Raw genomic sequence first — 10,834 nt, forward strand, 5'->3', positions numbered from 1 at the left:
TATCTTAAGATTTACCTGATCGTTTCTATGGGAGCTATAGGATATAGTTTCCTGATCCGAACGATTTTCATACTATATGTGCCTAGGGACAAATAATGATGATTGGTAAAGTTTTATGTCGATATCTCCAAAACTGACCGAGTTATTAATTAATGCCACAAAAACTGGTCAAAAACCCCATAGTGCGTTGGTGACGACGGCGAGCGCTTTGATTGGAACGCCCCTTGATGCGCCACGCATATCAATTAATTACCCGCGACAGAGTGCTGCGACGACTGTTACATTTGGCTGGACCGCGGTGGACACCGATTCATGCGGAATTGGGCAACCCATCAGTCAGGGGATATTACAACAGAATACCTGCGGACCGATTGCAAATCGCCGCTGGGCAGCCGGACGCGCTGCAGTTGTTGGCCGAATTTATTCAAATCAGTTTGATTCCGCGTGGGGAAGCGTATAGGTGTCGTCTCTGCTCCGATCCTCGTCCACTTGCAATGCGCAAATACGTCTTAATTGCTGCACTGGCCGTAATGGTAAGCGGGCGTTCAATTAACCACTAATCACCGCATTAACATTGCCCTTGGCTGCACCACACACACTCATAGTGCTCCACGGACCGCTTCGTGCTGGCCACGCTCCACGACCTGCCCGGGGTCTTTGACTTTGACTTCTCCAATGTGGACCTGGTCAACTTCCAGTACTTCAAGAACCTGCCTTCCCAGGATCCGCGCACTGCTGCCACCGCCAACCCGTTTCTAGAGCACTTTCAAAAGAAGAAGGCGGTGCTGGACTACCTGGACCGCTTGTTCTTCGGCAACTCGCCGTTCCAGCAGCCCAGTGAGATTCCCTTCGATCCGCACTTTGGTCGTGCCTGGCGTCCGGTCTACGAGCGGAAGTTTGGTCATCGTGGTGAGCGCCTCATCGCAGCCCTGGGCTCTGGATACTCCATCCGCCAGCTGCGGCATTTTGGAGCCATTCCGCAGGAGTTTGGCACGGCTCACTATCCCAGCTGAGGGGGATTGATGAGGATTCAGTAGCTATAACTAATTTATGGAATAAACTTAGGAAAAACGATTAACTAAGCTAAACCCTGTGGATATGCTTATAAGAGCTGTGTTTTTGTGGAAACTGTTGTATTTTTAGGGTAAAAACTTAAGCTCTAGGACTTCAGACTCGCCGCTTCTGCGTGGAGATGTACAACACATTGTTGCCGCGGATGAAGGCGTCGCCGTATTTGTTCTTCAGCTGCCCGTTGACATACTCCTCCGTCTGCTCCAGGCAAATGTTCATGTAGCCGTCCAGGCACGCCAAGACACCTGCGGGGGAAGAGGCAAACGTGCGTTAACCGGCTTTTTTGTTTACTCCAACTCTGAGGCCTCACCTCGGTAGTCCACGCCGTTGTTCAGCTTGACGGCAACGGGGCGGCCGTGAATTTGGTTGATGAACTGTGAGAGGGCTTCCTTGCGAGACATATTTGCGGGGAAATCTTGTTATTTTCAAGCGTTTCGAGAATTTTAATAATTTTGTAGGGTTGTTGACAATATATCGAAATATCAATATATCGATATTTTTTCATATATCGTGGAATTTTTTGCCCAAATATCGAAATCGCTATATTTTGTTGGTATTTTTTCCTTGGTCACTCTGAATTTCAAAGCAACGTGGATTGTACTTCTGAACTTACGTGGAAAGTGAAAAAATAAGTCAAATAATTACTTTAAAAGTGAGATTTAAACAGCTGCTTGTTGAAAAGAATAGTAAAAACTGTTATATTCGTAGAACAGTCTGGGAGGAGCAGTGTGACCAGCAGTCGTGAATGAGAAATGTCTTTGTCTATCTAACCAAATTTAGCATTGTACCCAAATTAGCAGACGAGCACACTATTCATTTCGCGCTATATTTAAATGTTTATTAAAACTAATTCCCTGTAATTCAATTTTTGTTGTAGCTTGATGATAAATAATTTTGTAAAACACCGCTTATTCCTTTTTCTTAAATTAAATAACAAAGTTTTAAAATGTTATATAAACATATTCAATTTTTGTCCCGAAATGTATATAAAGTTCGTCTTGTTTAAATACTACTTTTGGTTATCCCATAATTGTATAAACATATTTTTAGCTTATTAAAAAAATTGTTTAATGTGTATATGTATATGTTTACTACCGCAATAGACTAAATACATTTGGCCAAAGCCAAGACATGAAATAAATAAAGCGGAGCATATAAATTATGAACTACAATGCAACTAGGTATTACATTATGTATTAATGGACTCAGTGAATGCCCTCCAGAGGTGTGTAGGTCTTGTACTGATACAATTCCGGGCCTCCATAGCCGTAAAGGAGTTTTCCACGCCCATGTTCATCGTAGTAGGGATAGCGGTATTTGGGCCTGTATAAAGATAAAGATTATAATGTGAAAATTTATATAGAATATATATAATTATAAAATAATATATTTCAAACTTACCTTTCGAAGTACTGGAAATTTGGCGCCTTTGGCTGAACAGTGGCCAGAGATGTGTGCACCACAAAGGCAATAATGAATAGAATAAGCTGAAAAATAAAACAAATTAATAAGTTACTTCAGGAATGCTTTAAATTTAATGGGAAGTAAACATAATAAATAAATTAATAAAAACCAAAGGAAAAAATATATTATTAAGAGGTGAAAAAGTAATACAAAGGAAATGACTAAAACCCTTAAATGCAGATTCTTGAAAGAAATCAATATGTAAGTGAAGGAAACAAGTTAAAGTGTAAAGGTTAACACTTCCCGATTTTATCATTTTAATTTCTCCAATTAACAGCTTATGTAGTTTCGAGAAAGTAGTTTGAATCTCATAAAATTCGGTTACGGAAAGCTCAAATCGGGGAAGTCAAACTTCAAGATACTCGCATTGGCTCACTATGTCAGCCACTTAAAGTGTAAAGTGTACTGGCAATTGCGAGTGGTTGTCCAAGAAATCGCTTTCAGTGGCTTTTAAGCAACTCGCAGCAGCAACTACTACTACTGGCCAACTACGAGGCAACGGTTGATGACGCCGGTTATGCAACCAGCGACAACAACAATACAACAATGCGCAACTTGGCCACAACTTGTTGCTTAGAGATTATGACACATTTCGCTTGGCTTTCAACTTGGCTTAAAGAGAGGGAGTGCGCGCTGGCGATCGCGGCTTTCAAGGTCTCTCCTGGAGAGAGCCTTCGAATTTGGCCCACATATGTTTGTGTGTGATTTGGAAATGTGTCAGTCGTCCGTCCGTCTGGCACACGAATTTCGAAAGAAGAACGCCCAAGTGCTCATTGGAAATTCAAGTCACAATTTCCTACAACGACGACGGTTTTCTTTTGGTGGCTCAGTGCCGACTTTCGCGCAGGCGCAGCGGAAATGGTGTCAGCGGGTCTGCCATGTGGGATGTGCTAATTGGGGAAGTAAACCCTGGTGGCGGTGGAAATCTAACTTACGGGCAGCAGCAGAGCGTTCAACCTAGCCATGGCTGTTCCAATCCGAGGGTATAATCAGTTATAGTACGTGTATAGTGTCCCGAACGCAGGCGTAGCGGCACGCAGATGTTCGCCGATCGCGTTTTGTTTGGCAACTGAATTGCACTGCCAGACGAAAGGTGGCCAAGAGGCCAGGCCGTAAAGAGAGCCGGAAAGCTTGTCGAAGAGCGTTGGAGCTTCGAAAGTCAAGCTTAAGTTGGTCTTTAAGTTAGGCTCTCAGTTTCAGAGTCTCTGAGGGTCTCAGTTGCTATAGATTGCATTACTTGGTGTTGGTACTGAGTCTGGAAATGGTTAAGAAAATGCATTTATATTTTGAAAACTTTATTTGTAAAACTCAATAATATTTTAAAAATATTTTTATTTGTTATTTAAGTAACATCAAGCCCAGAAGTACTTTTATTGATACAATTTTACCTGAAAGTATTCCAAAAACTTAATTGTTGTAGTGGGTTTATTTATGTTCATATTAACTATAAGCATTTGTATTTATTAAAAATTTTTAAGATATCAATTTAATTCAAAACGTGTTAAATAACAATTTACGGAAAGACTTTTAGGTTCTCAAGAAACTATGACAAAAAACCAATAGGTACTATATTTTTAAAAATCATAAATATTTACGGTAAATATATATTTTTTATTTTCTCTTAGCTCTTATAACTAAATTTTAATTTAATTTTTTTTATAAGGCAACAAGGGTTACCTTATATTTATTGCACTAGTCAAAAAATATAAAAATATTACTTATTCTAGCAATTTTTAGTCTTATTACCTAAAAATAATTCAGATGTTTTATCATTACTTTATTAATTTTACTCAATGGCTGTATTTTATAATTTAAATTATAATTTATAGTTTCTTAATTATATTGTTTACTTAATCTAATGATCCTCAAGATCTTGCAACTCTCAAAGAAAGTGAAAGTCCTGAAAGAAAAAACTTAGAGCTCTTTCCGCATGCACTTGGGCTGCCGGAAATTTATGTAAATAAACAAAAGGCAGTATATCCAATAAAAAACAGCATGATCCGACTCACGTAGGCTCTTTTTCCGATCTTGAAGAGAGAGGTTAGCAGCCAGAGAGCCAGACCAGGATCGTAAGAGATAAATAGGAAGTCCCAGTCTGCCGAGACAGCTGTTCGATGTGGGCAAAAAAAAATTGGAATTGGGGCCAAGTTACCAAGTCACCAAAGTGGTTGTGGACCAACTGGATGGATGAAGCCGCCGCCTCTGATCGTCATCTCGATGGACAATTATGTAACTTCTGCAACCATAAAGAGTCGAGAGCCCCAGCCGTATCAACACCTACAGTCGGTCCAATGGCTGGCAACCAGTTTTTGCTTTCTTCAGTTTGCGGCTCTGTGCCATTTCTTCTCGGCTCCCGGGCACTTTCTTTGGCTTGCATTTGCATTCGCATTTTTCCTTGGGTTTCTATTTCTGTTTAACATTCATTTCCACTTTGTTTTTTTATTTGTTTTGTTTGCTTTTGGCGCAAACGGACGGAGCAGTAACCTTTGGCAAATATGCGTACTTAGTTCCGTCTGCCATGAAAACCAATTTGGGTTGTCATAAAATTAAAATTTAAAAAGCAAAAAATAAAACAGTTCATAAAGCCAAGCAAGCCTGGGCTTTGAAGTACCTGCTCGAAGGTCGCGAGCAAAGTCACAGTTCGGAGATCATATTCCATTAATAGGCCCCAAAATGAAGACTTAAAACTGTCAGTGCACAAAGAAAATCAAGTAGATATTTTTTATTTAAGGGTGCAAATGTTATAAATAATTTCTTTTAATTTTTAACCTTAATATTCTTATTTATAGTAAATGTATATAAAGAATTGTATAAAATGTAGAGAGAAATATGTTATATAAAGCAATTTAATAATATATTAATAAAGACTTTCATAATAAAACATAAATATACAGGAGTTTTATAAGAAACTAACTTTCAAACCTCTTAAAAAAGTGTCTAAAAGTATGCAATAAAATGTGTAAGGTACCAAAGTCGGCGTAAACTTGTTTTTTGTTTTTAACGATCTAACATTATTAATTTTTTGAAATTATTTTTATACATATATGTATGTCTAAAGCTTTATTGAATTCTATCGAACCTCCCCTATAATTTTAATAACAATACAAAATATTATTAAAAGAAAAAAACCATTTGTTCATGATTTCTCTCAGTGCCTAACCAATTCGCTTTTCAAATCCGTTAAAGATTTGTAAGCCCAAATTGTTTCTTTGCTCTTCTCGCTCTCTGTCTCTTTCCGTTTCTCTGCTTCTCAGTTTCTCACTCTTCAGCTTAAGTTTTGGCTGTGTAACTTCTCAAATTTGTTTGTTTTGCCATATTTTGTTGCTGCTTTTGTGTTGATTTTTATTTTCAATATTTTTCCAGCTGGCGCTTGGCTGCGTTTTATGCAACCGCACGATTTCTGCGATCCGCAGTCTTCAGTGATCAATGGTCCAGTGACTGGGACGGCCGGCGCTCCACCTGAAAGTAAAACGCGCTTCGAGACAATGTTACGCCTGAGACAGGTCTTTATGGTCTCTGTAAGTGAACCGAAATGTGATTTAAACGAAGTAAATAAGCCATAAATGAAGTGGTTAAGTGAAGTGCTTAAAAAAACGCGGCCAGGAAGGCTTAGATGGAGTGATTGCTTGTGGCGGAGTGTGTCAAGCGGGGCGTATGAGTAATACACGTCGATTGATAAATTTCTTGCGCAATTTCTTTAGTTAGTGAAATAGTAAGCTTTGCCGGCAACAGCGGCTGGAATATTCATTTGGAGTTTATAAATATTTTGAAATAGCTTTAGTTATCGATAATATATTTATTTTCTAAGCTTGTACATGTTTTTGGCTGGGATTCAGAAAAATAAATAAACAAATTAAATGTTTTCCGGTGTTCAACAATTTAAAGACAGCTTCAATTTGTTTTTTTTGGGCTTTTCTTTATTTTTTCTTGATAATTAGCTTTTAGAAATTTTCTTTAAATTAAAGGTCAATCTATTACTTATATTATTGTGGCGTTTATTTAAATGTATCTTTAAGGACAAATTTTCACTTGTTTTTAAATTGATTAATGATTATTTTACACCTCTATTATATATATTTTTCTTAATACATTTTTCTCTTTAGCTGCCTTTGGTGCTGATCCTAGTTCTTCAGGTCAGTCAACCAGCCGAGGGCTTTATCATACGTCTTATAACCGAGACCCTGCAGAACAATGTGGCTGGCGAGCCCATCCTACACGAACGAACAAATTGGGACTTTGATCCCGAGGCGGCCAAGCGAGCGAGGTCCTTGTACTATGAGGTAATATAAATAATATCCTCATTAATTAAAAAATAATTTTAAATTTCCTTCACAGAAGAATGGCTTCCGCTCGGCCAAGTTCATCGAGAGACTGGGAGTGGGCCTGGATGGGCGGCACCAGGAGCGGCGACAGGAACAGGGGGAACGCGATGTGGGGCGGCTGAACGGGGAACACAATGTTAACTATCCGCCTCCGCCGGCTTAGCCATAAATAATTATGATTTAAATTTAACTCTCGTTTCGTTTTCATGCCTAATCCGGCCCCGGGGGATATGTGCATATGGGAAAAAGCCAGTGCACATTGTCATCATTTTAATTTGCAGCGATTAATTGTCATTGTGCGCATTAATGTGCTTCACAAGGATTTGCATAATTTGCACAACGTTGCCGACTGCTTCTCTCTCTCTCTCTCTGGCAGAATATCCCTCTCCATTCGGCTTATTGTTAATGACTGGCAGGCTGAGAAGGACGAAGGCTGGTGGGGAGTGGGAGTCCTGGGTTCTCAGCAATGTTGTTGTGGTTTTAATAAACGTTATTAGCCGACTGGTAACGCTGCCTGCAACTGCAAATTGCCGCAATTACATTTCGCTGAAGCGAAAAGCAACGGCAGCTACTTACTTTCGCAATTTTTGTAATTTCATAATTCTGTCGCATAATTGAAGCCAATTTCGCTTCGAGCTGAATCAGGACAACGCTAAAAGGGGGGAATTATGGAGAAAGGATACAGGTAAGCGATTGAGCGCGCTTTCATTCCCAGCATCAAATTTGAAGAGCTTGGAAAGGCGGCGGATTCTGGGAAAGTGTTTCGTATTTGGATTGCTGTTTAAATTGTCGTGGCATACTTTTAGGCTTTGCAGGAAATCAATGGAAACTAGAGGAAGGTGTTTTTCAACTGATTTGGAAATTAAATTACTGAAAAATAAAATTATGTTGGTGAGTTTAGTAAAATTTCTTAAGTTGACAATCAAAATGGAATGATAAAATCGAGAACAGGTAGTGTTTACTTCCTTGTCCAATTAAAATATAGAAGATATTCCAAGATTATGAAATGTTACAAAAATCACAAAGTCCTTAAAATAACTCTAAAGTTTTTCAAAATATTAAATCAATTGTTAAATAGTCTTTTTTTTATTTAAAAAATAATTAAGATTCTATTTTGACTAATGCCTTGTTCCCTTTAGTTTACACTGCATTTGGCACCTTGAATATTTTGTTGCATACTTTTAGACAACTACTAAATGGATTTTAAATCTCTGAAGATTTTTGTGGCACCCCTGTATAGTAAATTTTGTATGGCAGTTCAAATAAGAACTCTAAGGGACAAATATATTCATCAGAATTTTAATAAAACTTCAAATATGCGAAATTTGCATCAAAGAAATGTATGAATATTTTCACATATGAAAAGCCCAATGGCGTTGCGAATATTTTCTTATTCAATCATTATTAAATAAGTATTAGCGAATTGCAGTTGAATCGGATTGCCAGAATCGAGGGCCGACAATCATGGGGATTAAGCGAACAATGAGAACCGCAACTGCAGAAGCCACTGCAGCAGCCGCTACTGCGTGTGTGCTGCGGAAATTAACTGCCGCCCAATGAGGCAGCGACGAATGCAAGGCAAACTGCTGCGATAAATAAATAAAATTACGCACAATTTGCGGCTCTTTCGGATCAGCGGCCGGCGGAAATGCAGAACGGAAATTACATTACAACTGCAGACTGCGCACAAAAGCCGACAGTGCGTATACGTGATGCGAGGCCAAGCAGCGATAACACCATAAAATTGTTTAATAAATTGTTAATACAACATTGTAAATATTTCATTGATAATCATCGAGTGCCACATACCTCCCACTCCTCCTCACTGGGCGAACCCGTGCGAACCGAAACAGTTGTTCCTGTTTATGACACTAATTTAATACGAAATCAAACAGTCATCGCCATCTCGATAAGGCAGGCGGGTTGACTTTTATTAAAGGTAAATGTAAATAGAATCATAATGATATTTTGGCCGGGGCTCACGGGGAGATTCCCATTCCCAGTGCCGTCCCGAATCCCGTCCAGGAAGAGGTGCATGCATTCATTAGCCTTATCAGCTCACTCAACATCAAATAAAATGTTTAATAACACCCCCGGTGGGCGGGGTTGCGAGTGGCAAACTCGATAATAATGACGGGATATCACAGGTTGAATCAATTGTCGCGTTGTTGGGTATTAACTTTCATTTTGTGACGATTTTCCCCTGACATCAATTGCTGTGAAAGCGGATTACTTGTCATAAAAATACGCGCACAAAAAAGGGAAAATTTATGTAAACGCACGAAAACTGGGCGAAGGCGGGGAAATGGGTGGAAAATGGAAAATGTGTGTTTTGAATGGGTGCTAAATGTTTTTTGATACTATTATTATAACAGGACAGGTAGGATCATGAATGGTTGACAGGTTGATGATGGAAAAATACTCTGTTTCCAAACAGGTTGATATTCATCTAAAGGTTTCTGAAATGGAAGACTAATGAAAATGTTTATAAATATCGCTGAGGATTTAATAAGATCTTGGAATAATTTTTGGCTATAATATATTTTAATAAATATTTTTAGCCTTACCTTTACCTAATATCTAAATACATAAGAATATTATAATATTTATGCACAAACAACTTGTTTTTTTCAATATTTCGAACAAGACAGAGTATTACCAAGTCCCTTAAAGGAAAACAACTCTCTTGTTAGCCAAATAATCTAGCATATTTTGAAAAATTTCGTTGCTTTTATGTGTCCTGGCAAATGCACAATTATATATTGGCTAGACATTGCATTAGCCGATCCCAGTCAATTGGTTTTTATAAAATAGTACCCCCATCGAAATCCAGGTAGTCGCATGGAAAGCACTTCCTTATTCGCTCCCTGATTATTGGTTCAATGCACCTGAAGGACATCTAGGAGGTGAGGTGGTGCAATGAATTTCTTAATGCATTTCCGTTGCGCAATTGAAGTCAAACCAAAAGGCAGGGCAAGGACTCTGGCGGCGGCTAATGCACGGCCACAACGACAACAACAATAAATGTCAGCTCGTCCTGCATGCAAGTGAAGTGCAGCCAGGGAGGGGACCAGGGGACGAGGACTTAAGCGAAGGCTGGGACTTGGTTGGGAGCCCAGCGAAAGGCAAATCAACTTTGCTTGCGCATAAAATGTAATTTATAAAATGTAATATAATATCAACAGCACACAGAGCGGGCGGGGTCATCCCACAACAATGCCATAATGTCAACTGCCTTTTGTCCTTGCGGCTGATTCTGCTGGCGACCCGCTGCTGCTTGAGCTTCGCCCTCTCCCAACCGAGCAGCATTTATTTTATTTCATTAAAAGCAGGTGTACAGAGAGAAAAAAAAGGAGAGGAACTTTAGAGGAACCTGAAAAGCTTTTCGAGATTTTATTGAGACAGCACAGGACAAATCCTTTGGGCACAGTTTCAGTATCTCTGATTTATGTTTATGGCAGGTTGCTATCAATATTCCCAGCAGATCTATATTTATAGTTAAGATTAAATGTTTTTCTTAGATATTATTATTTATAGAGCAGCTTAGCTTTATAAAGAAAATATTTATAATTTATTATAATGATTTTTATAATGAAATGTTCAAAGTTACCTTTTAATTAATTCATTTTTCTCTCTGCAATGACCTCCTCGCTCTCCTCTACTTCTCACTCTCGTTCTTTCTCTCTCTTGCACTGCAGGAGGCCCTTTGGCATATCCTTGTGCCTTTTTTATTTGAGGGTAATTGCAATGCTAGCTGGGCAATTTTAAATTTTATCATTGCGCCCGCATCTGTCGCTGACAGATTAGTTAGTTATTCTTCTTATCCTTCTGTTGCCTCTCCAGATTGGTCCTTGCTTTTGGCTTGACTTATTGTGAGGATGCCATAATTTTGGCAAGCAATTAAGAATTTACATAATAAAAAACATTATAAGCTACAAGCAGTTGGAATTAATCTATATTTTTCTTAGTTTTTGAGA

General features: G+C 38.8%; 4 protein-coding genes across 4 annotated transcripts; 2 read left to right on the forward strand and 2 right to left on the reverse strand.

Annotated features, from left to right (window-relative positions):
• The first annotated feature begins 320 nt into the window (after positions 1-320).
• On the forward strand, positions 321-1,048 carry LOC108077983 (uncharacterized). The gene is made up of 2 exons (XM_017171527.3): positions 321-533; positions 606-1,048. Exons 1-2 carry the CDS (start codon positions 495-497, stop codon positions 1,011-1,013), a joined length of 447 nt encoding a protein of 148 aa, XP_017027016.2. The 5' UTR covers positions 321-494; the 3' UTR covers positions 1,014-1,048.
• Positions 1,049-1,114: 66 nt separating this feature from the next.
• Positions 1,115-1,556, reverse strand: LOC108077984 (U6 snRNA-associated Sm-like protein LSm6). The gene is made up of 2 exons (XM_017171528.3): positions 1,382-1,556; positions 1,115-1,316 (listed from the first exon to the last, which is right to left on the reverse strand). The coding sequence occupies exons 1-2, from the start codon at positions 1,470-1,472 to the stop codon at positions 1,168-1,170; spliced, it is 240 nt and encodes a 79-aa protein (XP_017027017.1). The 5' UTR covers positions 1,473-1,556; the 3' UTR covers positions 1,115-1,167.
• A 592-nt stretch (positions 1,557-2,148) lies between these two features.
• Positions 2,149-3,596, reverse strand: LOC108078059 (uncharacterized). The gene is made up of 3 exons (XM_017171622.2): positions 3,471-3,596; positions 2,473-2,558; positions 2,149-2,394 (listed from the first exon to the last, which is right to left on the reverse strand). Exons 1-3 carry the CDS (start codon positions 3,498-3,500, stop codon positions 2,277-2,279), a joined length of 234 nt encoding a protein of 77 aa, XP_017027111.1. The 5' UTR covers positions 3,501-3,596; the 3' UTR covers positions 2,149-2,276.
• A 2,293-nt stretch (positions 3,597-5,889) lies between these two features.
• LOC108078064 (uncharacterized) lies at positions 5,890-7,047 on the forward strand. The gene is made up of 3 exons (XM_017171629.3): positions 5,890-6,053; positions 6,639-6,815; positions 6,871-7,047. The coding sequence occupies exons 1-3, from the start codon at positions 5,919-5,921 to the stop codon at positions 7,018-7,020; spliced, it is 462 nt and encodes a 153-aa protein (XP_017027118.3). The 5' UTR covers positions 5,890-5,918; the 3' UTR covers positions 7,021-7,047.
• Positions 7,048-10,834: the final 3,787 nt, after the last annotated feature.

The sequence above is a fragment of the Drosophila kikkawai genome, chromosome 2R, assembly GCF_030179895.1.
Source record: "Drosophila kikkawai strain 14028-0561.14 chromosome 2R, DkikHiC1v2, whole genome shotgun sequence".
NCBI classification, from domain to species: domain Eukaryota; kingdom Metazoa; phylum Arthropoda; class Insecta; order Diptera; family Drosophilidae; genus Drosophila; species Drosophila kikkawai.